The sequence below is a fragment of the Mustela nivalis genome (assembly GCF_964662115.1).
Source record: "Mustela nivalis genome assembly, chromosome: 2".
Taxonomy (NCBI): domain Eukaryota; kingdom Metazoa; phylum Chordata; class Mammalia; order Carnivora; family Mustelidae; genus Mustela; species Mustela nivalis.
Genome location: NC_139021.1, coordinates 144,518,188 through 144,543,280, shown reverse-complemented (window position 1 = coordinate 144,543,280; position 25,093 = coordinate 144,518,188). Strand labels below are relative to the sequence as shown.

Here is a 25,093-nt window from a genome sequence, read left to right as displayed (position 1 = left end):
TGTTGCTGGGTTTTATTTTGTTTTGTTTGGAGTTGTTGAATTTACACTTAGATAAAGTATTAGCTAATATATCTTAAGGAAGTTTTGTATTTATGTTCATGAGGGATGTTAGTTTGTAGTTTTCTTATCTTGTAAACCCTTTGTCTGGTTTTGTTATTAGGGGAGTACTGACCTCCTGGAATAAGAATGTGTTTCCTTCTCTTTGGTTTTCTGAAGGAATTTTTGTAGAATTGATATATCTTTCTTAAACATATGTAGAATTCACAAGTGAAGATATCAGGCTCTGAAAGTTTCCCTACGTATCCACGCATCTCCACTATGGGAAGATTTTTAACAACAAATCCGGCTACTTTAGTAGAAATAAGGATAATTAGCTTATCTTTGTTTCCCCTAAGTGAGGATTGGTAGTTTACATCTTTCAAGGAAGCTGTCCATTACATCTAAGTTTCCTATAGTTCTGATATGCTTGTAATAAATTCTCCACCTTTTGTTTTTCATTCCTTAAAGATGTCATTTTAGTGACTTATGGTTCACCTTATTCCTGATGGGAGATCAGCTGTCATTCTTTTTTTTTTTTTTTAAAGATTTTATTTATTTATTTGACAGAGATCACAAGTAGGCAGAGAGGCAGGCAGAGAGAGAGGAGGAATCAGGCTCCCTGCTGAGCAGAGAGCCCAATGTGGGGCTCCATCCCAGGATCCTGGGATCATGACCTGAGCCGAAGGCAGAGGCTTTAACCCGCTGAGCCACCCAGGTGTCCCTCAGCTGTCATTCTTATCTTTAGTTGTCTCTGCATACTGGATCTTTTCCTTCTGGTTGCTTTTAAGATTTTTCTTTTTCTCTCTAATTATGTACTTGGGTGTGGATGTCATCAAATTTAGAAATTGTTTGACCATTATTTCTTCCAATATTTTTTTCTGTCCTTCCCTTTCATGGATTTAAATGACATGTATACTATGTTGCTTGCAGTTGTTCCCCTGCTCACTAATACTCTTGCTTTTTCACAGTCTTTTTTTTTTTTTTTTTTTTTTTTTTTCCTGTGATTCATTTTGGGACTTTTTGTTTTGATACTTTCAGGTTCATTTATTTTTCTTCTAATCTGCTGTTGATTTTGTCTAGAGTAATTTTCATCACAGACATTGCATATTTTATTTGTAGAGATTCAATTTGTGTCTTTTATTTTTCTCCCTATCATGTACATACTTTCCTCTACGTTCTTGAACATATGGTGTGTGTTTATACTATTTATAATATCTCTTTTAATGTCCTGTTCTACTAATTCTGCCAGCTGTATTATTTCTGGGTCTGTTTCCATTGATTGATTCTTCTTCTCATTATAGATAGCATTTTCCTGTTTCTTTGCATGTCTGGTAATTTTAGATAGGATGCCAGACATTGTGAATTTTATATAGCTTGGTGCTTGATTCTTCCTTTAAATACTTCCTTCCTCTGCTTCTCCCCCCTTGGACAGAATTAAGTTATTTTGGAGCATTTTGATTTTTTCAGACTTTCTCAGAAGCTTTGTTAGGTCAAAACCAGTCTTATTCTGTTGCTAATTTGACCCATTATGGAGTGTTGGTAAACCTGATCCTTCCTGGTGGTCCTTTCCTTAGACACGAATTTACTTTACTCACAAGTACTAATCAATACACTGCTAAAGACTTAAAGGGAACTTTCAGTAGATTTCTGGAGGGCATTTTTTTTGTAGCTCTCTCCTCTCTGGAATTCTGCCTTATGAATTGCAATTGTGTTGGCCTCCTCAAAACCCAAACTCTCTTCAATTCATGGAAATATTAGGCTTTGCCTAGGTTTCCCCTTCCTCTGCTGCCAACTGGAAAGTCTATTAACATTAAGTTCACGCTTACTTCATTTATTTCTTTTCTCTTGGGTGTCCCTTTTCAGCTATGCCTGTTGTCTAATACCTGAAAACTGCCCTTTCATATGTCTTGTTTTTTAAGGTGATTGGTTATTTCAGTCCCTATGAGTCCATCATGGTCGGAATTTATACAGTTAATTACCATGCTCTGTATCTTCTACTCCTCTGAATTTATATTCTCAGATCTTTACAGTTGAGTCTACACAACTGGATCCAGTTCAAATAAAAGGGCTTTGATAAGATAAATATGAAGCTATGGAACTTCAGAGCCTTCTACTTCAGGCTCTGGGTCATGCAATTTTATTTTAACATCCTATTTGGAAATTTTAAAAATAATATTTCAGGATTTTAAATTATAATGCAATTAAAAATTATAATTTTCTGCCAGTTCCTTGGGGATTAAAAAAACCATGAAGTGTTAATGTGAAACATAAGGTCTCGTTTTGCTAGTGGTCGGGATAGTTGCGCACAAATAAAAGCAGATTTTAATATTCTCCTGAGACCAACAAATAGGTATTGCAAACAAAATAATTAAAGTGGTTTGTAGCAAGCAAGCAAATGAGTGCTGTGAAGGATCAGCTGTTATTATATTTATTTTTCTGTTTGAATATCTGCCTGGGAGTAAGCTGCAAACTGAAGCCCTGATCAGCTTTAAAAAATTTAACAGCAGAATGAAGAGCATTGGCTTTATGTTACAGAATTATTTAGGTCAGAATTTCAAATATTAAAATTTTTGAGGTGCACCTTTTTGGGGTGTGGAATTCTGAAGAACTCCATGTGCCCTTCGCTCCCTTCCTCTCTTCTTCTCTCTTTCCCTTCTTCACTCCTTTCTCCTTCTCTACCCTTCTTTGTTCATGAGTGTTTACCAGGCCTGCTCAGTAGTACAAAGACAAGAGCATATGAGAAACATACGCCTTGCTCTCAAGAAGCTGGTTCTGGTTCGAAGCCCAGGGTAGATGGAGCAATGGATTGCACCTGCAGTTTCTTTCTGTTGTATAAGGAACACAGAATTCACAGTGCCCCCAGATTTGAATCAGGGTTGTGGATATACAATAACGGACTAGAGGATCCTTAGGGATGTTGGATCCGAGTAAATGGAATTACCTTATTTAGCTCTTGAGACCCCCCTTTCAGGTGAGTTCTGTAGTGTTCTACTGGGCTTATAAGATTGCATAAAGGGCCACTTTTCTGACCGTGACTGTACCAGGACCAGTCTTCCTCAGACTCTGCCCTGAGGCTTTGAACTACACTACTGCCCTTCCCTCCAGGTGGCAGACAAAGCTATGTTTAGCTTGTCCCTACAGTTATTAGTGCTTTTAGTACTCAGGCCCAGACCTGCAGAAGAATATATTTCCGGTCCAACTTAGAGCATAGTTCAGGTTTATCACATCTGGAAGGTGGGGGGAGGGTAGGTTAGCTATCACTGACCCACTTCTGGGAACTGCTTTGACCTACCTTGGATGTTCAGAGAACTTGGAATGAAGGAAAACTACCTGAGTGGAGGGGCATGACATGGGGTTGTGGGAATTCAAAACTTGCAAGCTTGCTGGGAGCAGGAAGGCCAAAGAAGATGGGGCAAGGAAAAGAGGGAGGGAGGAAGAGTGAGATCCAAGAGAGGAGTAGAAATGGAAAAGGAGAAAGTGAACGTAAAAGATAAGGAAAAAAGGAGAGGAGAGAAGGAGAGTGTAAATCCCGCTGACAGCCCACTCCAGCCCAGCCGTCATCCATAAATAACTCACAACCGGAGTAACTTCACCGACTGTCTCCCGTAAATGCTGGGGACATGTGTGGGTCCCCTGGCTCATTGGAAGACAGATGTCCACCTTGTGCTCATGGTCAAATATAATAGAATAAAATGTGATGAAATAAAAGCTCAATTAAATGAAATAGAATAAAAGAGCCACTAAATATGTAAAACCCCAGGGGACTTGTTTTGGCTTTCTGGGCGAGATAGCAGATTCTTCTGTAAGGCAGCAGGCCTCGTGAGAGCCTGGGACATCTGTTTCACCCTGTGGTCATGGCCAGGTGCGGGTCTTTAGGAAATAGGGCCAGCTGCTCACTGCTAGCTGGTCTGACTGGGCCACTCGGGGGAATGGACTGTGATGGAGGAGGTGGGGACAGCTCTGCCACCTGTACCATGGGCAGTTCTGGGTAAAAAGGGCAGGCAGAATGCTGGCTTTACTGGGAGCAGAACCCATTTGTGTCACTTATAAAAATGAAGGAAGCCATGCCAATTTTCAATTAATGGGCCATTTTATTTAATGATAAGATGGTTGAGTCCTGGTTTGATGTCTTGGCAGGAAGTCAAGTATACCACGGGGTCTCTTGGAGATGAGGAACAGGAAAGAGATACATGCAGATTGAGATGGTCTGCTGTGAGCTCCCTTAGGGCTGTGCATTAGCCATGGCGTCGAAAAGGGCAGAAAGAAGGCTGCTCTGGCTTGCCCTGAGGCCAGGCTTTGGCCAATGTTTTGCTGGACCCCGAAGGATGTATGAAGAGCTTTAGCTTCTGAGTTGGAAGGATAAGGAGTGCTCACCGCAAGGCTCTGTACTGGACACATTGAATCCCATTGCATTAAAGTCACTAAATGCAGTCAAAACCCTGGAAAGTACTGTTACCCAATTACAGATGACACTTAAAGGAATTAAGTGCTTTGTCCAGGTTATGCAGCCAGGAAGAGAAGCCAGGACTGGAACCCAAACCCACTGGATTCCAGATCCTAGAATCTCTTCATTTCATTGCATAATACCCTAGACCAGGGCTTCTGAAATTTGAGTGTGCTTACTGGTTCAAAATGCAGATTCCAATTAGATAGGACCAGGGGGAAGCCTGAGATTCTGCATTTTCTAACAAACTTAGAGGTGATGCTGATGCTGTTGGCCCATGGACCACACTCTGGGGAGCAAAGGCATCCTCTATGTAATTTCCTACATCCCATGTAAAACAGGGAGACTCATGCATACCCCGTGAGCTTCTAGGGGGTGATGAATGAGACAGGGTGTCTCTGGTCAGAACCACCACTCAGAAAGTGCCTTTCTGGGACACAGGAGTAGCTTGGTCAGTTAAGCAGCTGCCTTTGGCTTGGGTCATGATTGCAGGGTCCTGGGACTGTCGAGCCTGCTTCTCCCTCCGCCTGCACGTTCCCTGGCTTGTGTTCTCTCTCTGACAAATAAATAAAATCTTTAAAAAGAAAAAAGAAAGAAAGAAAGTGCCTTACTGCCACCTTTTCTCTCCTGCAGTTGTAACCAGCACCAAGCTTTGACAGCTTCCTCCCACACTCTCTTTCTCACTGGGATGTCCTGGTCTCTGTGGAGCCTTGGCTTTCCTAGCCTTCCGTGTTCCATAGGGATCTGAATGCAGCAGATATTCTAATGAGTCTGTTGACTTCGTTGGGAGGAAATCTTCCACCACAACTTTATTGAATCCTCCTTTTTTCTCTCAGTCCAGGTTTGTCTGTGAAGTTTCCTTACTATCATCAACTTTAGTGGAACCATGGTTGTTAGAAGGGAAATAGACTTATTATTTCTCCAGAGATGGAATAATGCTGGTATCACACAGATGTCTGATAGATCTAGGCCTTTGTAAAGAATAAAAGGAAATGACTAATAATGTGATTACACAACCCTATATGAGTTTAGAGCTTTGTATAAGTGTTTAATAATATTTTCCCTTGATATTAGAAGGTTCTGAAATTTTACTGAAGTCTTAAAGATCAGACAGAAACTTACTTGTGTGTGTTTTGCATTGGATTTGCCAAAGTATATATTTAGAAAAAGGAGATCCTTACCATGTTAATTGCTGTTTTGAAGATTTCTCCTCGTTATGAAAATTTATCCTCTCTGCTGCTCAAACAGACATGGAGTAAGACTTCTGCAGTGATTCTATTTTAAACAAAAATTTCCAAGAGGCACAGAAGCTACAGGACATGACATCACAAACCCCTACATGTCCACTGTTCAAACTTTGCCATATTTGAGATCTCAATTTTTAAGAGGCTGGCCATTTCAGATATAATTGAAGTCTGTTTTGTACCTGCTTACATTAAGTCCCATTAAATTCTGTGTCAGCCAGATTGGTTTTGGGGTGTTTTTTTTTTCCCCTACAAGTAAAAGAATAATATGAACCCAGTTGCCTTCATTTATCATTTCACCTTAGAGAAGGCTCAGAGGTAGACCATGAGGTCATAGGGCAGGGTGATATAGCCACTAACTAGTTTCCTCTGGGATCCTTGGTCTATCTGTTGTGTTCTGTGTGCTCAGACTGCCATCAAGTGCAAGTTCCCCCATGACTCAAGCCTCCAGAGACAGAAAGGTGCTGTGTTTTCTTGGTGGTCATCTTAGGATTGAGCAAACCTTCTCAGAATTCCTCTAGGAGAGCCCGTTCACATCTCAACGAACAGAAATAGAGTTGTGAACCTTCTCCTCGAACTGTCTAGGGTAGTAGGACCACCCAGGTTGGCTTTGACCAAGCAGGGATGCACCTGTGGTTCTGGGTCCAGGGGGCACCTCCCACCACCTCAAATCCCAAGGTGGAGGGAAGGGCACCTGTTCACATAGCATAGAAGAGGAGGGGTAAGACTGCCAGCAAATCGGTTTCCCAGCCCCCTCTATTTCCACAGTGGCAGCCACTGTCCTGAAGCTGGTGTATGTCCTCCACATCTCTTTTTACTGTTGCACATATCTCTACTATACATGTCCTGTATTCGAGGTCTCAAGAGAAACAGGTGTCTGTTTTCCTTACCTCTAGTATCTGCGTGGTACAGGTAATAATGCAGTACTACAGGTGCATCCAGTGATTTTCCTAGCTGCATAGGAGTACCTCACACAAATCCCATTGCCTCTGGTTGTACTTTTTTGGTCATTGTTATTACCTCGGAGGCCAGAGTAGAAGTGAGGAAGGAGCAGCTGAGTGGGACAGACACGACAGCTCCTGTGTCTCTAGTTACCCTGTTGATAGTGTCCTCATTATTTTCATTCTTCTCATGGTTAGCGATAAGCAGAACTTTTAAAAACCATTACTAGATTCAGTATTGGTTGTTTGTCAGCTTTTTGGGGTCAAAGGCTTCTCGGAAAATTGAATACAGTTCACAGGCTTTCTCTATAGGCAAATGCACACATACTTAAATACTTAACATTTTTTGGAATGGTGATCCCCTCTTGAAGCCCGCTAGAGGCCCTAGCTGAAGATACACATTGCTTCTGAATGGAGGCAATCAGACCTTATTCTGTTCCTTACTGTGCTCTCTAAGAAGGACAGTTTGGCTTTCAACCAGGGGGGATTAAGTAATACCTGAGAGGATGGGAAGATTGGCTTTTCTTTAGAATTTGTCTGACTTTTCTTTAGTCTTAGCTCTTTGTACATGGAGATTCGTAGAGGTTTCCTGATAATTTATCTGACTCAAAATGAAGATGGTCTAAGTTTCAGTGTGCATGTTCAGTACAAAATTAGATGGAGTGAGCATTTTTATTATTTGGTCTCACATTTTATTTCTTTCATAGAAATCTTCCTTTAAGAATGCTACAAGGCATAAGAGTCTCCTGCCGCCCTCTGCTCCCCGTCCCAATGACTAAAAGAATGGATGTTCCCTGGGAATTCTATCCCTGTTTTCTTCTCTACTTGTTTTAGTTGTTACAATATTTTTGTTATCAAACTACAAGTATTTCTTACATTGAGAAAGGATTCAGTGATACTTTGCCATCACTTTGTTCCAGTCTCATTAGTCAATCAACATGTGCTCTCGGTTCTGCATTTCGGCTCTATCTAAAGATGATCGATTTGCAACCACCCCAGTCTAAGGCGCCATCATCTTTCACAGAGATGATCTTTTGAGTGAGCAGTATTGATGAGAGAGGAGTTATGGGGAGAAGCTATTAGATTGTAGGAGGGCAAGGTAATAGAATATTTCAGGGGGGATATTTCTGGAGTAAGAGACTAAATAATTTGGAACCTGTAGAATGTTTACCTTTTTGGACACACAACTGGGAGATAACTGAAGAGAAGGCTGTACATACTTCTCTTGGGCCCCTCAGAAATAGCCTCCCTTCTGATATTAATGACAATGAACTTAGGGAAAGGCAGTCAGATGAAGCAAATAGAAATTGTAGCATGATAACTGAGGTTTAGTTAGTCACACAGCTAAAAGACATGACGAGTTTGGGAGATAGGTGTGTGTCATATGCTAAAGGGAGAACATTCTAAATAAGAGGATTAATAGTATGTCTTTATGGAAGAATAATTAGTTTGGATGACACTCCCAAATGGAAAAGAACTAAAAACCTGGGTATAGTGTAATATAGTATACTTTTAAAATACTTTCAAATGGGTCACTTAGCAGTCAAAAGCAATGTCCACAGAGGTCAGATATAAAGTGAAAATTGAAACTTTGGGAAATACATGAGGTTCCAATTTAGTTTTTGCCTTGACTCTATTGGCCAAACTGTAGAAACCTTGAGCTTTTATTCTTCTGTCTTTGTGGGGACCAATCAGATGTGAGGCTTAATGAGAGATTTTTGTCATAAAGCCAGAAACTTAGATTCTCGGTATAAAGGTTAACTAGAAATGAACTCACTGTGCAGAAAGGAATAGCAAGAAAAATGTTCTCTCTTGATCTTGGAGTTGCATGGAAGGGGTAGGTTTTCTTGAGAATTGATGAGGCCCTGAAGGTTTATGACCCAAGTCATACTACCTGTGGTGCCTAATGAAGCTCAGATGAAAGTTTAATATTAACTTCTGGGGTTGTAGATTGGTAATGCTCCTAGGTAGGTTGTAGAAGCGAGCACAAATCTCCCCTGAAGTAATACAAATTTGAGTCAGACTTCAAGGGACTCATAAGGAAGTTCTGAGAGAAATAAGATTATACACAAGAAAGGGAGAGGAAGGAAGGAAAGAAGGAAAGGTAAAAGGGAAAGGAAGAAAGAAAGAGGGAAAGAGGGATGGAAGGAAGGAAAGAAGGAAACAAACCACCATGACTGAGAGCTGGGGGTGGGGGGCAGGGAGGACAGTTTAATCAGATCTGAAATGAACTGTAGATATTAGAATTATCTGACATAGACAATTAAATAAGCATGCTTAGATATGTTAAAAAAGAGAAAGAGGGGGTGCCTGGGTGGCTCAGTGGGTTAAAGCCTCTGCTTTTGGCTCAGGTCATGATCTCAGGGTCATGGGATTGAGCCCTGAGTCGGGCTCTCTGCTCAGCAGGGAGCCTGCTTCCTCCTTTCTCTCTGCCTGCCTCTCTGCCTACTTGTGATCTCTGTCTGTCAAATAAATAAATAAAATCTTAAAAAAAAAAAAAAACAGAAAGAGATGCTGGAAAATATAAGCAAGGAATAAAAGCCATCTAAAAATGAAGCAAAATTGAGAAATAAATAGCTTCAGGCAATTAAAAACCTAATCATTGAAGTTAAAAAATTTGAAGGATAAGTTAACTATCAAAGTGGACACATATAGAGAGAGAATTGCGACCGGGAAAATGTGAAGAGATTATTTAGAAGGCAACCCAGAGATACAAAGGGATGGAAAATATGACAGGGAGGTGACGGCACATAGAAGAGAGGATAACACTGAACTTCTAGAAGGAAATAGGAGATGATGGGGAAGAAATAATATGAAAGGATAGTATGTTCTAGAATTCTCTGAAATATTGAAAGGAACCAAACCCCAGATCTAGGTGGCCTAAGGATAAAAATCAACATAAAAAGTCTATATTGAGATGCCTCTTTGCATGATACTGCAGAACGCCAAAGACAAAGGAAAATCTAGAGAGCATCCAGGGAGCAAACACAAGAAGAGTCTTTCTTCTTCAAAGAAATGGCAGTTAAACAGATTCCTAATACCTGGAGTTAGTGGGCTGCATAATAGCACCCAAAGATACCAGGGCGTAATCCCTGGACTGGGTTACCTTATGTGGCAGAAAAGATTTTCCTAAGTGATTCAGGTAATGATCTTGAGGTGGGGAGATTATCTTGGGTTATCTAGGTGGGCCCTAAATCCAATTTCAAGTGTTCTTATAAAAGGAGACAAAGGGAGGTCGAAGAGAAGAGAACACAACATGGCCACAGAGGAAGAGCTTAGAGTGATGTGACTATAATTATGCCAAGATAGACTGGCAGCCACCAGAAGATGTTGAGAGGCAAGGAACCGTTTCCCTTAGAGCCTCTGGAAATAGTGCTTCTCTGCCTACATCCGGTTCCAGGCTAGGGAGACTGACTCTGGACTTCTGGCCTTTAGAATAGGACAGAATACAGTTCTGTTGTTCTATTCCATGGAATCTGTGATAATTTGTTATTGCAGCCAGAGGAAACTGACATAGGGGGCAAAATGGAAGCCAGAAGACAGTGTCATAGAAAATTTAGTGTGCTAAGAGAAACTAGTTGTCAACGTAGACTTTTATCTTTCAAGAGTAAGATTAAAAAAGACACTTTCCAGCACACCAAAACTAAGTGTATCACTCAGAGAATGACATTAAAGGAGATTCTAAATGATGTGCCTCAGGAGTGCATGTGAAAGGTATGAGTTCAGAAAAGAATGCCTAACAAATACACTGATAAGTATTGGTTAAATGGAAAGATATTAACTCCACAAAGTATTAGGACATTTATGTCATAGGAAGGCCTAAAGAAAAATAGAACTAAAATACTGGATATTGTTATCACATTAGTTGGGATGATGGTAATTAGAAATAAATGTTGGAGAGGAGCCTGGGTGGCTCAGTGGGTTAAGCCTCTGCCTTCAGCTCGGTCATGATCTCAGGGTCCTGGGATGGAGTCCCATATGGGGCTCTCTGTACAGCGGGGAGCCTGCTTCCCTTCCTCTCTCTGCCTGCCTCTCTACCTACTTGTGATCTCTGTCTGTCAAATAAATAAGTAAAATCTTAAAAAAAAAAAAAAGAAATGCTGGAGAGGAGAGTAAGATATGGATTAACTTCATGCTTTGTTTCATATGCATTTTAAAGTATCTGAGATAACCAAGAAAAGAATAATGTAAACAATGTAACTTCCAAAAGAGGGTACAATAATGAAAATAGGAAGAAAAGTCATTCCAAAGGGAAGTAAAAAAGAAGAAAAAGGAAACAGGAAGATATGTTATAGAAACAATATGATAGAAATTAATATAAGTGTAGGTAATCATAGTCTAATATAAATAGATTAAGATTTCTACTAAAAAGTCAAAGATGAATATAAAAACCATGTGAGTGTATTTTACTTCTAATAGTCTCCAACTAAAGTGTGAGACAGAGAAAGATGGATGGCAAAGAGGCAGAAGAAGTTAGAGCAGGCAGCTAGTAACCAAAATAAAGCTAGTGTCACTGCATTAATATTGGACACAATACAGTAAGAGGCAAGATGAATTACCAGAAATAAGGGGGATATCTAAATAATGGTTAAAAGATACAATTCAGCAAGGAGTTATAGTCTTCCACATGTACGTAACTAATAAAACACTGAAAATATGCTTTTTGAATTTTTGAAAATATCGGCTGAATTCAGACAGAAATAGACTAATTCCTAATCTCATGGACCTAAAAGTAGGCCACTAAAACCTACAACATTGGAACAGTTAATGCACATGAAACATTCACGCAGACTAACCACATGATAAGCCACAAAGCGAAGCTCAATACATTTTAAAGGATTACCTTTATACAATCCATGTTCTCAGGTCACAGTACGTTTAAGTTAGAAATCAATAGGATGATACTAAGAATACCCTCATGTTAGGAAATTTTTGAAAAATCCGTACTAAATTACTTATGGGTCAAATATAAATCAAAATGGGATTTTTAAAAAGAGTGGTATAATGTATATGTATAACTTGTGGGACACAGCTAAAGCAATGTTTGGGTGTAGATTTATTGTTTTTACTTTCTTAGAAAAGACAAAAGGTGTAAGATTCCACAGCTGAGTTTCATACCTAAAAAGCTGGGAAAATCGCTACCTAATAAATCCAAAGACAATAGAAAAATAATAGAGATAAGAGTAAAAATTAATGAAATAGAAAACCAGAGAAACTTATAAGAGAGATTCAGTTAAGCCCAAACTTACTTTTTGAATAGGATTTATGGGCACCTAGGGCTGAGTTGGTTGGGTGTCTGACTCTTGGTTTCAGCTTGGACAGCCGTCTTGGAGTTGTGGTATCAAGCCCTGCGTTGGGTTTCGTGCTCTGTGCAGAGTCGGCTTGGGTTTCTCTCCCTCCCTCCCTCTCCCGCTGAGCCCCCTCCACCCTCCTCTCTCTTCCTCTCTCTCTCAAATGAATCTTAAAAGAAAAAAAGATTTATAAAATAAACTTCTAGTACCAAAAAAAGAGAGAGGGCACAAATAAATATTGTTAACAGTAGATGAGAGCATGTAGCTTTAGAGGCATTAGAGAAAGTGAAGAAGTAGAGAGACATTGTGAAAAACATAGGCCTATCAACTGGAAAGTCTGGACAATACAGGTGAATTTTTAGAAGAAAAAATGACTTTGGGCAAAGAAGGAGAAACAAGCAAATCCCTATGTAAAAAAAAAAAAAAAAAAAGAAATTTAATCAGTAATAAGAATCTTCCTACAAAGAAAACACCGGGTTAGGAGAGTTTATAGGCCAGTTCTACCAATCATTCTAGAGAGTAGAGAAGATATTTATGACATGTGGTAAAGAATTATCTAGAATTTTTTTTAAAAAGTTCCCACAAATCGATATGCTGCAAGAGACCCAACCCAATAGGAGCTCTTTTTACTACACATGATCATAAATTGGTATGATCACTTTGGAAATTTGGTATTCCTTCATATATTTGAACATATTCATATTCTCCTATCGAGGAATTCTAATTCTAGGTATATACCCTAGAGAAATTCTTATGTAAGTGCACCAACACATACGCACAAGAAAAATGTGCACAGAACCTTTGTAATAGCAAACAAAAACATTCCAATGGGAAGGAACACCAGGGTATGTAAATGGTGGCATAGTCATACAGGGCAATGGGGTACAGTTGTATAAAGAAGTAAACTAAGCAGTACCCCCATCACCTGGACAGATTACAAAAGTGTGAAATGTTCACAAGTATTGGAATTGTCTGGGGACCTCATGGAGAACACAGAGGCTTTGCTTGATAAAGTGGAATGGGGTTAGACCTCTCTATATTTTATCAAGTTCCCAAGGTGATACAGATGCACAGCAAAGTTTGAGGAACACAACTACCAAAATTTTAGCTTGCATGAAGCTCAACAAAATGTAGAAGACAAAGTTATACATTATTTGGGCTACGTACATAAGTCATAGCGTGATGAAGTTAGCTGCTGGTGAGGAGGAAGGTGTAAGCATTTGGGGAGGAGGCAGCCAACCAAGATGCAGGATATACTTTATTTCTCAGCTTGATAGAAGACCCACTGATCCTTTTATTATTCATACTTAATGTGATGTTTGTACCTAAGATCTATTTCACAGTATGAGCTTACAAAGTCATAAAAGCAAGATTTATTTCAAGCCTGTGTGTCCCGGTCGGCATCTGGGCATGACACATTATTGCTGCCACTGCAGAGTTGCTGACTTTAGTGAGGGTAGTGCAGGTCACATGGTGTATACACATTGTCTTTCTTCTGCTGCTCATCAGCAGTGCTCTCTGGAAGGAATAGTCAACTGGGACAAAGGGAGAGTTTGTTCTCCAAATGCGTGGAATAAATTGGCTGCTTGAATTGCCCTCTGCATCCATAGGAAAGTCCAGAAGTTGGGTGTCTTCACATGGGTCCAGAGACTGACCTGGTGGGAAGCCTGGAGACAGTGCCTGACAGCAGCAAACAAGGAGTGCGTGGATCCCTATGTGTAGCTCTGTGATACTGAAGGGACCCCAGGGGCCAACAGCATAGGAAAAGGTCTGGCACAGAGCTCCTGGAACTGACTGATGATGCAGGGTTGGAATTTTCCAAGGGGAAGGACACATCCCTGGTAGAGGAGGTGACCCTTTTTCATTGCTCCCAAGGGATCTGAGGGAATTGTTCCTGCGGATTCATAGATTCTGATTGCAACTGTTTCTGTACTAGAGGCTAAGGATAGGCCCAGAAGTGCAGGGATCAGGGAGGACTGCACTGGGAGACAGTGTATGTGCTTTAACCCAGAGTGAGTGGATGAGAACTGGGCCACAGGAGACAGGGTGTGTAGAGATCCTCAGTAATGCAGCTAATGGGTTGGGTTAAGCTGTCCCAAGTTTGCAAGGAGTTCTGGGAAGGCAGAATGATGAAAGAACAGCATAGGGACCACAGCAGCTGGGGGCAAAGGCAAAGCCTCCCCTCCCCATACTGTTTAGGTTGTGGCTGCCCTTGGCTCACTATACACTCACCCCAGGTTCTACTGCAAATTGCCGGGAAAGATGATGGCTGTGCTTTCCAGAAAGGTACTGTGCACCCTGTAAGTCAGGCTCCCTATAGAGTTCCAGGGTCCTGCTCTGGATGCAGTGGGGAGTGCTTGTGCCACTGACCAGCCAGGAAGTTGAGATTGCAGGAAAGGTTTAATCAAAGAGCATCTATAGTGGTTCTGCCATTAGGAGTAAGTGAGAAAAACAAAAGGTTTGTAACCTCCCCATTTCCTCTCCAAGGTGTGTGGGCTCTGGTGAACCCTCTCGTGCATAGTTCAAATTATGTTCTTCCTGACCTCACAGAATTCCTCTCCCAATCCTCTATATTCCTTGTCCAAGGAGAGCTAGCTAGTCCATCCTTGCCCTTTCCCACAGTCCTACTTACTTTTAGGTCAGAATGTGGTTTCTCTCACCCCACTGGCCTATGCTCAGGGCAGGGCTTCTGTTAGCAAGGCAGCTAAGAGCAGAGCGCAAACATCCTGCTCATCTTTGGTCTCTACCTCTGCTCGGGTTCCTGAAGCCTAGCTCATTCTGGGCGCATTCTGGTGGCCCTCAGATGCGAACACTTTGCCCTTTCCCCATCTCCCGTCTGTTGATCACCTTTCCTTCACCAGTCTTCTGTTTGAAATACAAAGTTTAGTGGTTCTAACCCAGATTCACTTTATTTTATTTATATTTTAATTTTTTTTTAAGATTACTGCAATTCTGCATCTCTGGGAGCTATCTAAAAGGATACAAGTCTTACTGTCTCCCTTTCTCCCAGATCTGCATATGGTTTCAACTGGCCAGTCTTCACGCTCACATCAGGTTCCTAAGACAGTTCCTGGAATAGATATGTTAACAGTTCACCCTTCAACATGTTGTATTCTGGTGTAAGTGATCTGAAAGCCTGGTTCACTGATTTCTAATCTTCTTACCTTCATTTATACCAGTTCATCATCTCAAAGCTAGAATGTATCATCTGCAAGGAGAAAGATTTAAAACCTATTTTAAGACATAAGTTATTCACAGTCAAAATCTTGACTTGCAACCAACCACCAATTTAGCCACGTTTGAGAGACAGTAAACAAGCACTTTTCTGAACTTGACTCCTCCTCCCAAACCCTTGATTTTTGTTAGTTTGTATTTTTTGTCATTGCTGGTTTGCTTCTAGCCTTGAAGCATTTTGGTTACTGTCTTGCCCCTCTCGTCTCTCCCTAAGGCAAGCAGACACAGGCTTTTGTTAAGAAAAAAAACCCTTATATTTCCACATCCTAAAAAAAAAAAAAAAAAAAAAAGAAAGAAAGAAAAGAAAAACTGATCAGAGCCCCGGGTTTGTACCTAAACCTTTCCAGGGCTTCTCATTGCCCTTGCCCGAGTATGAGGACCCCGCCCCACCACAGCTCTGTGGCTGCCCCTGACCACTGACCACTCCTCCTTTCTGCCTGGGAAACCATGGGTAGGGGGTGGGGGACAGCAGACTTCATGGGCCCTGCTGCCTCTGCTGGAAATCCTGTACCACAGGGTGTCCTGTTGTGTCTCCCCCCCACACCCCCCAAGCCTCGGTCTTCAGCAGCACTCCCAGCAACTCAGTTCTGCATTGCCCTGCCCCCACATAACACTTCCAGCACTTTGCCTAACAAGTTCATCCTTCAGGTTCAGTGTCAGTGCTAATTCCTCATAGAAGTCTCATCCTGGAAGGAGCTCCCTGTGGTCTGCTGCCTTTGCTGTTTCTCTGCTTGCAAATGCTCAGTGAAAATGGGGTAATAATGGGATTTACCTCACAGAACTCCTGCAGTCCTGAGCACCAAATGAGATAATGTGTGTAGATGTCCACCATGGAAGCACAATGAGTTTCCTTGGCCCCTAGATTTCCTTATGGCGGCACTTGGCATATTTCATGCTATGCAGACTGGAAACTTTACTGGGTTGGGTTAGGCCTGACTCATTCAAGGTCATCTCCCCAGTGCTTAGTACAGGAACAAACCACATAGGAGATGCTGGGTAGGTCTTATGCAAGGAATGAGTGGGTATATTTTCAAAATTTGAAAGACCTTAAGAAAAAGAAAAGCAAATCTAATTGTTAAAGAATTAAGGGAAACTTAATTGCATTTTGGCCCAAACCAGGTTTGTTTCTCTCAGGTAGATGATGACCCCCAATAGGAAATGTAGCTTTGACTTCCAGCAGCTGCCTACTATGGCATTTGGCAGGATGGATTCTTGAGCGCTTGACCCCATGGAAGCCAAGGCATGGTGGTTTGGTAGCCAGATATCTTTTTTGGCCTGCAGGAAAGCTGTTGAATAATCCTATTTGCATTTTAGGGTTAGCGAGTGTTATAAATAACCAACTAATGAACTGTGTGACGTGGGCCCAAGCCTTTGACCCCTTCAGCACCAGCTGCTGGGGAGGTTGGCCATCGATATCTCCCGAGGGGCCTTTTGCAGACACGGTTGGTGAGTCCATGGTGAGCCTGAGTCTGTTTGTCTCCCTAGGAAATCAGCGACCCGGAGATCCTGGATCTGGTGCACAGCGCCCTTGGCCGGATGACTGTGGTCCGGCAGATTTTCCCATCTGCAAAGGACAACCAGAAATGCATGAGGAACAACCACCGCATCTCCTCCCTGCTCTGTGACCCCCAGGAAGGCTACCTCCAGATGCTGCAGGTCAGTGCTTCGCTCCCGAGCTCCCTCCAGAAAGGGGTCTCACCCGTGCCCTTGGCCTGCTACAGGCTAGGGGCAAAGATAGGCCTCAGCTTCAGCTGAGTGCTGTTTCCCACCAACTTTAATTGCTAGAACCCTGTCTTTGCTGAAATTGAAACCAGTCAACTGGGCAGTGCCTCTGAGCAGCGTTAGCAGGCAATTATGCCTGTTGTCAGCAGACAGGCCTATTAGCTCACTGGGTGTCTCTTGTATTTAAAAGTTACATGCTCAGGGATGAAAGCGATCACCGTGTCTTAGGCTTCTTTGTGGGTGATGGGTTTGCTTGGCGGGATTGGGGATGGGGAGTCATCGTTTGAGTCTGTTTTAGGGTCTTCCCTGTGAGAAGCCAATAATACAGATATAGGTCCTGTGAATCAACTAGAGTCTATTCCAGCTCATCTGCTGAGGGCTAGTGTTTAGGTCAACCATGACACTGCTGGAGTCCCAGCTGAAGAGGGAGAGGCAAAAGGTAGGACCTTGACTTGCCTAGGTGTTGCATTCCTTCCAAGGCAACAGGTCCAGTGTTTCTGGACAGTGCTTCTGCCACACCTTATACCATACATGCAATCAGCGTTAGCTTCTCCTGGGGCCAGGGAGGAAAATGTGAGGTTGTGTACCTATTGGAAGAGGTGGTTTTCTCTCTGGGTGTTTGGGAATAACGATGAAGCATGGTGAAGACTGTCCTCTGGCAGCCAGGAATCCACTTCTTCATTAAGAATGTTGTGTGTAAGAAAACTACCCAGCACCTGGGTAGCTCAGTCAGTAAAGTGTCCACCTCTTGGTCAGCTCACATCCTGATCTTGTGGTTGTGGGACTGAGCTGCATGTTGAGCTCTGTGCTCAGTGCAGAGTCTACTTTAGATGCTCTCTCCCTTTCCCTCACACTCATGCTCTCTCTCAAATAAATAAATAAATACAAACTTAAGGAAACTTTCATCTGCTGCTGGTGGCAGACCCATAACAGAAGGAAATTTCTCCTAACTGGGTTTGCAACGATTGCCCAGAAATTTATGCATGTGATATGCTTGCATTCAGTGTTTGAAAATAACTGTGCCTCCTCTACCCAGCCAGGCTTGAGGAGTAGAAATCAGGGTTCAGGACAGACATTCTGTGTCTGCTGCCTGAGCATTCGTTCTGTCCCAGGACATTTTGGTATTACCTTACCGGGGGGCACACATTTTGGGGAGGGGGATGGTTAGAATCTCTGGAGTGGGCTGGGTCCTGTGGAATCTACCAAAGCATCCAATCCATACTGTAATCTTATATTTAGGGAGGGGGGAAGGAAACATGACCCAACAGATGGTAAACGCTAGAAATATATTCTTGGTTGATGAGGAAACATAGCAGACACAGATTTTAGCTGGAGTAATTCCCACTACTCCCATATACACTGTTCCAGGAAGCCACCACAATGTCTGAGGGCTTTCTAAGGTGGTGAAGGATCAGCCAAGGGAGTAGACAAAGGCCCCTGCAGGGCCCGTGGACTCAAGAGCCCTGGGCATATGGGCCAGGGGTGGAATGTGCTTCATACAAGATTTTATATTTTGGGGTGCTGCTGGCCTGCTCTACCTTCCTCCTTTTTAGAGCTTAGAAGAAGAAGTAGGACCAAATAAGTCCCCCTCTCTGTGCCTTTTTACCACCCCTACTGATTCGGTGGATAGGGGGAGGGTGAGACGATGCAGCTCAGACACTGTGTGCCCAACACTGTGTCCTCACCTGGGGCAGGAGGGTGAGGGGATTCTGTCATTCTCTGTGTAGCCAGACCCTGGAAGGGTCTTACTCCCAGGCTGTTCTCCCCAAGCTTTCAACCCTTGAAGGTCTCTTAAGAGGGTAAACAGAGGCACAGCTCTGAGGTATGTGGCTCGTTATCATCAAATGTGGTAAAGGCAATATCAGACCTAGAACCCTGACCATCCTGTCTGCCTTTGTCTGTTCCTGTTGACACCTAGGCCTTACATCAAGAGCAGGATGGAAGAGGCACATCACAGAGATCTTGTGGCAGGGGAGTAGCTGTAGCAGTGGCAACAATCACAGTAGTAGTAGGAGGAGTGCAGTAGCAGTACTACTAGTAGCAACAGTAGTCAGCAGTGATGGTAGTAGCAGCAGGAGTTTTAGTAGTAGCGACAGTAGTAATAGTGGCAATAGTAACACTAGCAGTAGTAATAGTACAGTAACAGTACTAGTAGTAATAGTAGTAGCAGTGCAGTAACAGTACGGTTAGTAGTAGTAGTAACAGTAGTAGTAGCAGTGCAATAACAGTACTAGTAGTAGCAGCAGTAGTAACAGTAGTAGCAGCTGTGACAGTAGTAATAGTAGCAGTAATAGTGATACAGCAGCAGTAGCAGTCCACTCTGTAGTAACAGTGCTAATAGTAATAGCAGCAGCAACGATAGCATTAATAGTAGTAGCAGTACAGCAACAGTGCTACTAGTAGTAGCAGAAGTAGTAGTAGCAGTGTCAGTGCAGTAATAGTACTAGCACTAACAGTAGTAGCAGTAGTAGCAGTAGCAGCAGGAGCACAAGAGCTACATCCCCTCGGTTCAAATCCCAGTAACTCTAGGTACTAATGAATTATTTCATTATTATTATTTATTTGTCATTTTGTGCCTCAGTTTCCTGTTCTGTAAATTGGAAGGAAAATGTCTATCCCTCAGGGACATAATGAAAATTAAAAGAGGGAGCATACAGGAAGCATCTAGAGCAAGATTGAGCTATTAACTGTGTCACTATAGAGGAGGTGGTCAGATGTATTCAGCGTCTGCCGAAAGGCTAACCATGGCCTCATTTTTTTTTTTTTCTTTTTGTAAGGTATAGTCCACTTGTCTTTCTGAGCAAGCTCTTTAAACGCATCACAGCGGGAGGGAGAGCAGTTCCCATCGGTCTAGCCCCGTCTTGCGTCTCGGGCTTCATGTGCCACTTACTGTCCACACCACTCCCGCAGGCGCTCCATCAGAGCTGCCTCGTGTCGGGGAGGAGAGGCCATGTCCGGGAGACCCACTCAGCCCTCCCAACAAGACCCTGCTTGTTGTAGACCCTCCATAAGGACTGATGGGCTAGATCTGTTAATGATGCACATCTTAACACAAGTTAAACTGCTTCCAGGAGTCTCCTTATATATCTATAAATAAAGCACTTTATTAAAGGAATCTGTCTCTATTTGTTGCCTGTGCCTTGAGTGGGGGTGTGACGAGAGGGAAATGCAGATTTACTTCCTCATCCAGCCCAACTCCCAGATTCATCTCATTTACAAGCCATTCTCTTTGAGTTTCCTTAGTAGCTATTACCACTTCTTTATTTCTTAATGACAGTATAGAAAACAAACTAATTTCTACTAGCCTCTAGCTGTGAGATTTATTGAGAAGACTCTAACATGTTTAGAACAATGAACTCAAGAAAAAATAAAACATTTATGTCATGGATTATTAACTTTGTCTTGATGGAATTAATGAAAATCCTTTTGGAAGTGGAGCTCTCAAGTCCATCTTTTCATTCTTACCCCAGACGGCTGCTAATCTTAGGACAATAACTCGGGGTTAGAAGTTTTCCTGAGGACCATCATGAATGGGAAGTTTTTACCAGATCGTCTATCTCTTGGCTCCTCCACTGAGCTGGGCTCAGAAACCCTATTTTCTTCTATTAGGCCTGCGGTCAGGATTTTCTGTGCTCCAGACTCAAAGCTAGCCCTCTTATAGCAAATCAATTTGGTTCCTATTTAGTAAAAAGAAAGACTCTTGGAGGAAAAATACCTAAGTAAGTGACTTCTCGGAGCTCCAAAAAGCATTATATTTGCCCGCGTGCTCTTGTCTACTTTCCTCTACAAAGCACTGTCTCATTTGGGTATTTCTCATTCTTATTTTCCTGACAAGTTAGTTTAGGGCCTGTCTGACTCGGCCAGTAATAAAAGTGATAACTAGTCTCCAAGAACCTTGAGACTTTGCTAAGATTTCGTAGACAGCCTTGCTCAGAGGAGAATCTAGAAAGTACTCCGTCTTCAGAACGTGCCGTCTGGTGACTTCTGGGCTGCAATGGAACTAACAGACATATTGTCACATTTTGACCCCGTTTATATTCAAATGGGTTTTCAAAGGGGAATAGGATAGGAAATGTGTTGTCTGGTCTGCATGGAGCCTGATTCTTGAATTAAGTTATGGGGGACCAATGCAGTATTATTATAAATGCCCCCTCAGGTTGGAATTTCTCCTCTTAGTGCATTTTTAAAGTGTTCAGTGACTTGATAGATGGATTCACTCTTCTCTTGCTGAGTCTATGAAAATATTTCAAAACTCCCCCTCCCCATCTGTCCCTATTTCTGTAGGGCTTTCTGGATTATTCTCTGGCTACAAGTTTTTTGCCAGTCTCCCAGTAGAAGCCTTTCCTCTGGAGTGACAGTGAGTTACCCCACACCGTAGCTACCTTGGACTTCATGTCACTTTCAGTGCTTTCCATTTTTCACCCTAAACCCTCAGAGGGAACACAGAGCAACCGTCGGTCAGGAGGCCTGTTGGGCACACGATGAAGCGTGATCCTCACTGCCGTTGTCAGAGACAGTCACACAGATGGTCTCTCTGGCTGCAGCCAGCTGCTGTCCTGGCCACACACAGCCACCTGTGCATCTGGAGCCCAGAGAGCATCAGGTGTGGACCAATGCCTCTCCCTACACTGCCATCCCTGGGGCTTGGGTGGTGAGCAGAGCTCCCCATCCCCTTTGCCCTCTGCCTCATCCCCTTTACTATCTGCTCCCTCCTCAGACCGGGCTGTGGTGGTCTCTCTCAGGATGGGCGGGCTGGCAGCAGTTGGCCAGAAAGACCTTGCCTGGGGATGGGTTTCTCAAGCTGTGACATCTGGGCATCAGCTTGTCCTCCCAGCAGGACCCTCTGCTGGCTGCTTGTCTGACTTTGCTGGATGACCAGAGCCTGTTTGAGGATCTGGTCTGACATTAGTTCCTGCTGTTTGCCCCTGTGAGGTCTCCCTGAACAGTCCCCTTGGCTTGATTAATGATGGAGGGAAGAGAAAACTGGGCTCCATAGGAGCCTGGAGGAAATATAGACTTTCTTAATGAAAACATCTCTGAGGTTTCTCTCTCTGGCGTGGGGGTGCGGGGGGGATAATGGTCTGGTGTCAAGATGGACCTGGCTTGTGTGGCTGTGACCCTGGCCTGCCATTCGTCTTCCTTTGCCTTCAAGCATGATTCTTCCCTCGATAATGTGAAGGCGCAACAATTCCTTGGGCCCTGGCGTGTAATGGAGACAAGGCTGGAGCACCCTCAGATTTGCTACAGGGAAACGTCTCCCGAGAGCTGGCTATACAGTGGGGCCGTTGTCCCTCAGGGGCCTCTCCCTTCCAGTCTGAGGGCGGGGGGCACAGGTCTCCACCTGCCGGGGTCCCATGGAATCAGGAGAGGATAGCTCTCCTGAAGAGCTTAGCGTATTTCCCAGGGAGGGGGAGGCTGGCTGGGGAAGCTTATATTTTCATTTCTCCTGGCCCTAATCCCGCTTCTGGGGACTCAGGTAAGTAAACAGATCATCTGGGCTTCAGAGGGGATGGGCTGCACCTCACTCAGTGCTGACCCAGATGCAAAATCAGTGCCTTTCTTGGCTTCACGCACAAACCCAAGTCTCAAAGATGCTGTCACGTATGGTAGGGGCCAGGGTGGGGCATTGGCATTGTAGTGGCACAGATAGCCCGTGAGGTCCTAAGTCCCCTCCTGCTGGGGAATGTTCCCTGCTTGTCCCCTCCCCCTCGGGCTCTATCCTCTCTTTCCTGCTGGCCTTCCTATCTGTCCTCTATTTTCTCTCTCTGGGTCTTGACTCCAAAGTAAATTCTCATTTTTTCATGAAGATCAACTTAACAGTTTTACTGGTAGCCTTCGTTCCTGCTGACGCAGGTAGTTTCCTAAATAAAATATAGTTACTGATGTAGTGTGGATTCTGGTGCTAACTCTTAAAAAAATGAAATCTGTTTTTCCATCTTGAGTCCTCGGTTGGCTTCATGCGATTGGTCTTTGGTTATCCAGCAGCGAGGAGGTTCTACCTGGGTTTCTCAAGAACTTGCAGGCCCTAGTCAAGAGCTTCTGGCCAGTTTCTGTCCTCTACCTCCCAGACATGTGTCCTCACCTTTCCCATTTCCCTCCTGAGGACCCACTTCTTGCACAGGTTATTGGCTTTGGAAATGCAAGCCTTGCCATGATCCCTGCCCCCACCAGCTCCCCAGTCTCCTGGAAATGCCCAGATTGTGTCTGGAGATGGACACTTCCCTATGGAACATATCATTCCATGGAACATATCCCCTTTTCCCAGTGTGGCCTCTATCCTCTGTCAGTCATATTGTAGGAAGCATTCTCTTTGCCAATACCTTGATATGTCTTTACCTTGGTGTTTTTTTTTTTTCTAAGAACAGACTTAAATCTATTCATTTAGCATTCACTAATTCTACAAACACTCCTTATGCACTCATTATGCTCTGTCTTAATTCCCACAAACTCTAAATAAATGGGGAAATTTTGTCTCTCTTCCGCAGCATGTACAGATTAGAACAAAATAGCATATACAGAAACTCAGGGGCCCACGAAAGCAGGGGCCGAGTTCAGTGTCTGAGGGGAGGGGTGGGAGGTGAGAGGTGTTGGAGTTCAGTCAGGGCAGAGGGTAGCTGCCAGGGTACTAAGGAGGAGGGGGTATGGGGGAGTGGGCTGGGAGACAAGGTAAGCAGTGGTTGCTGTTTCCCTAGGGAGAAATGAGGGCACCTGAACCATGCTGTGGTTGTGGGAAGTCACCACATAGAGAGGACATAAGGAAGCTTCCTTGGGATTGAAGCCCCTAAGTCTGGTCAGGAGCAGGTAATGGGTAACAGGTGACAGAGTATAGAACAAGGTGGTTCCCACAGGGCTGGGCTGTAGCTGCCCCTGTTCTAGGCATACTTGCCTGCCTCCGCTTTTCTCCTGCCCACCTGGGTGGTCTCATGGCAGGGTGGGCTGCAGAAGGCTCCTGTGGCTGAGCCAGCCCTGCGGTGCCAATGTCAGACCTTCCCCTGCAATGGGCCAAGCCACCCCCCTTTCAGGAACCTGAGTCAGGGCATCGTGAGGCCCCCACTCTGGGCCTTCCTATATTGGTACCTTTTATGCAACTCCCTGAGGGTAGAGAAGTAGCCTTTCCCATACAGGCAGTTCTGCATCACTTCGGCCCGTGCAGCCCCAGAAGACCCAGCTCAGGACTGGGGACTGTGGCAGCTGTACTTCACTGCTGGGGAAGGAGGAGACCAGGGATACCGGTCCAGGCAAGCTGCTTTCAAGCTGAGCTGGGCACATAATCTCAAGGGGATCCTCGCTCAGCCTTCCCAGTCACCAGCTGCAAAATCCAGATATGACTCCTGCTCGCCCTTAAGCAACTTTCAGACCAGTGGGCCCTGGGGGAGAGGGTAAATGGTGTTGGCAGAACAAGTTCGGTTTCCCAGTAGTCCCGAGGCTTCAGTGTACCAGACCTGTGCTAGGCTCAGAGACGGGGACATGCTGGAGGAGCTCTCAGACCATCCACATCAAAGTCAGGAACCTGTGTAGATCCTTCATTCCCCCTTCCATTTCTTCCATAAAAAAAGCTGCCCCCAGAGAGCATGGCACATGGGTGTACTAGTGTCCGCATTTCTCAGGGAAGTAAGTTCGGGTCACCCCCACTGCACCTCTCCGGGATCATTGATCATATTGGATTTGATTGTCCTTGAGATGAATCTAGATCATTAAATGGCTTGTTTAACGTGACTTTGTCAGTGAGTGGAAGATTCAGGTCACCCGTTCAGTAAGCATGTACTGAACACTTGCTAGGTCCATGCACTGGAGGAATGAATGGCAATGAGCAAAGCTGGCCCAGGATGGGATGATTCCAAAGCTCTTGCTCTTCCTACCAGGTCACCTGGCTAGGCTGTACACAGAGTTGAGTCAGAGTCGTACAGTGTGACATTGAAAGAGGAATCGGGCATGTATCTCTCAGGTGGGGAAATGAATTAGCTGGCCTCCGTTCCAGCTCTGTCCCCACTTAGAGCGGAGGCCATAGGCTCCAGCCTCAGGCCCTTTGCCTGGCTCTGGCTCCAGCCTCAGGCCCTTTGCCTGGCTCTGGCTCCTGTCTGCCTCTGACATTACTCCCTCTGGCATCTCTGACCTGGTTCCAGGCCTTTTGCTTTGCATCCAGGTCTTTCCTCTGCCATGCCCTTGGCCTCAAACTTC

General features: G+C 43.8%; 1 protein-coding gene across 2 annotated transcripts in view; it reads left to right on the top strand.

Moving 5' to 3' along the window:
* Positions 1-25,093, top strand: part of GRID1 (glutamate ionotropic receptor delta type subunit 1) — a 691,195-nt gene that overhangs the window by 449,855 nt on the left and 216,247 nt on the right. For both annotated transcript variants that reach the window (XM_082717985.1, XM_082717986.1), the window contains exon 6: positions 16,679-16,849. In XM_082717985.1, the coding sequence (XP_082574111.1) occupies positions 16,679-16,849 (171 nt within the window). The remainder of the gene's footprint in view (positions 1-16,678; positions 16,850-25,093) is intronic.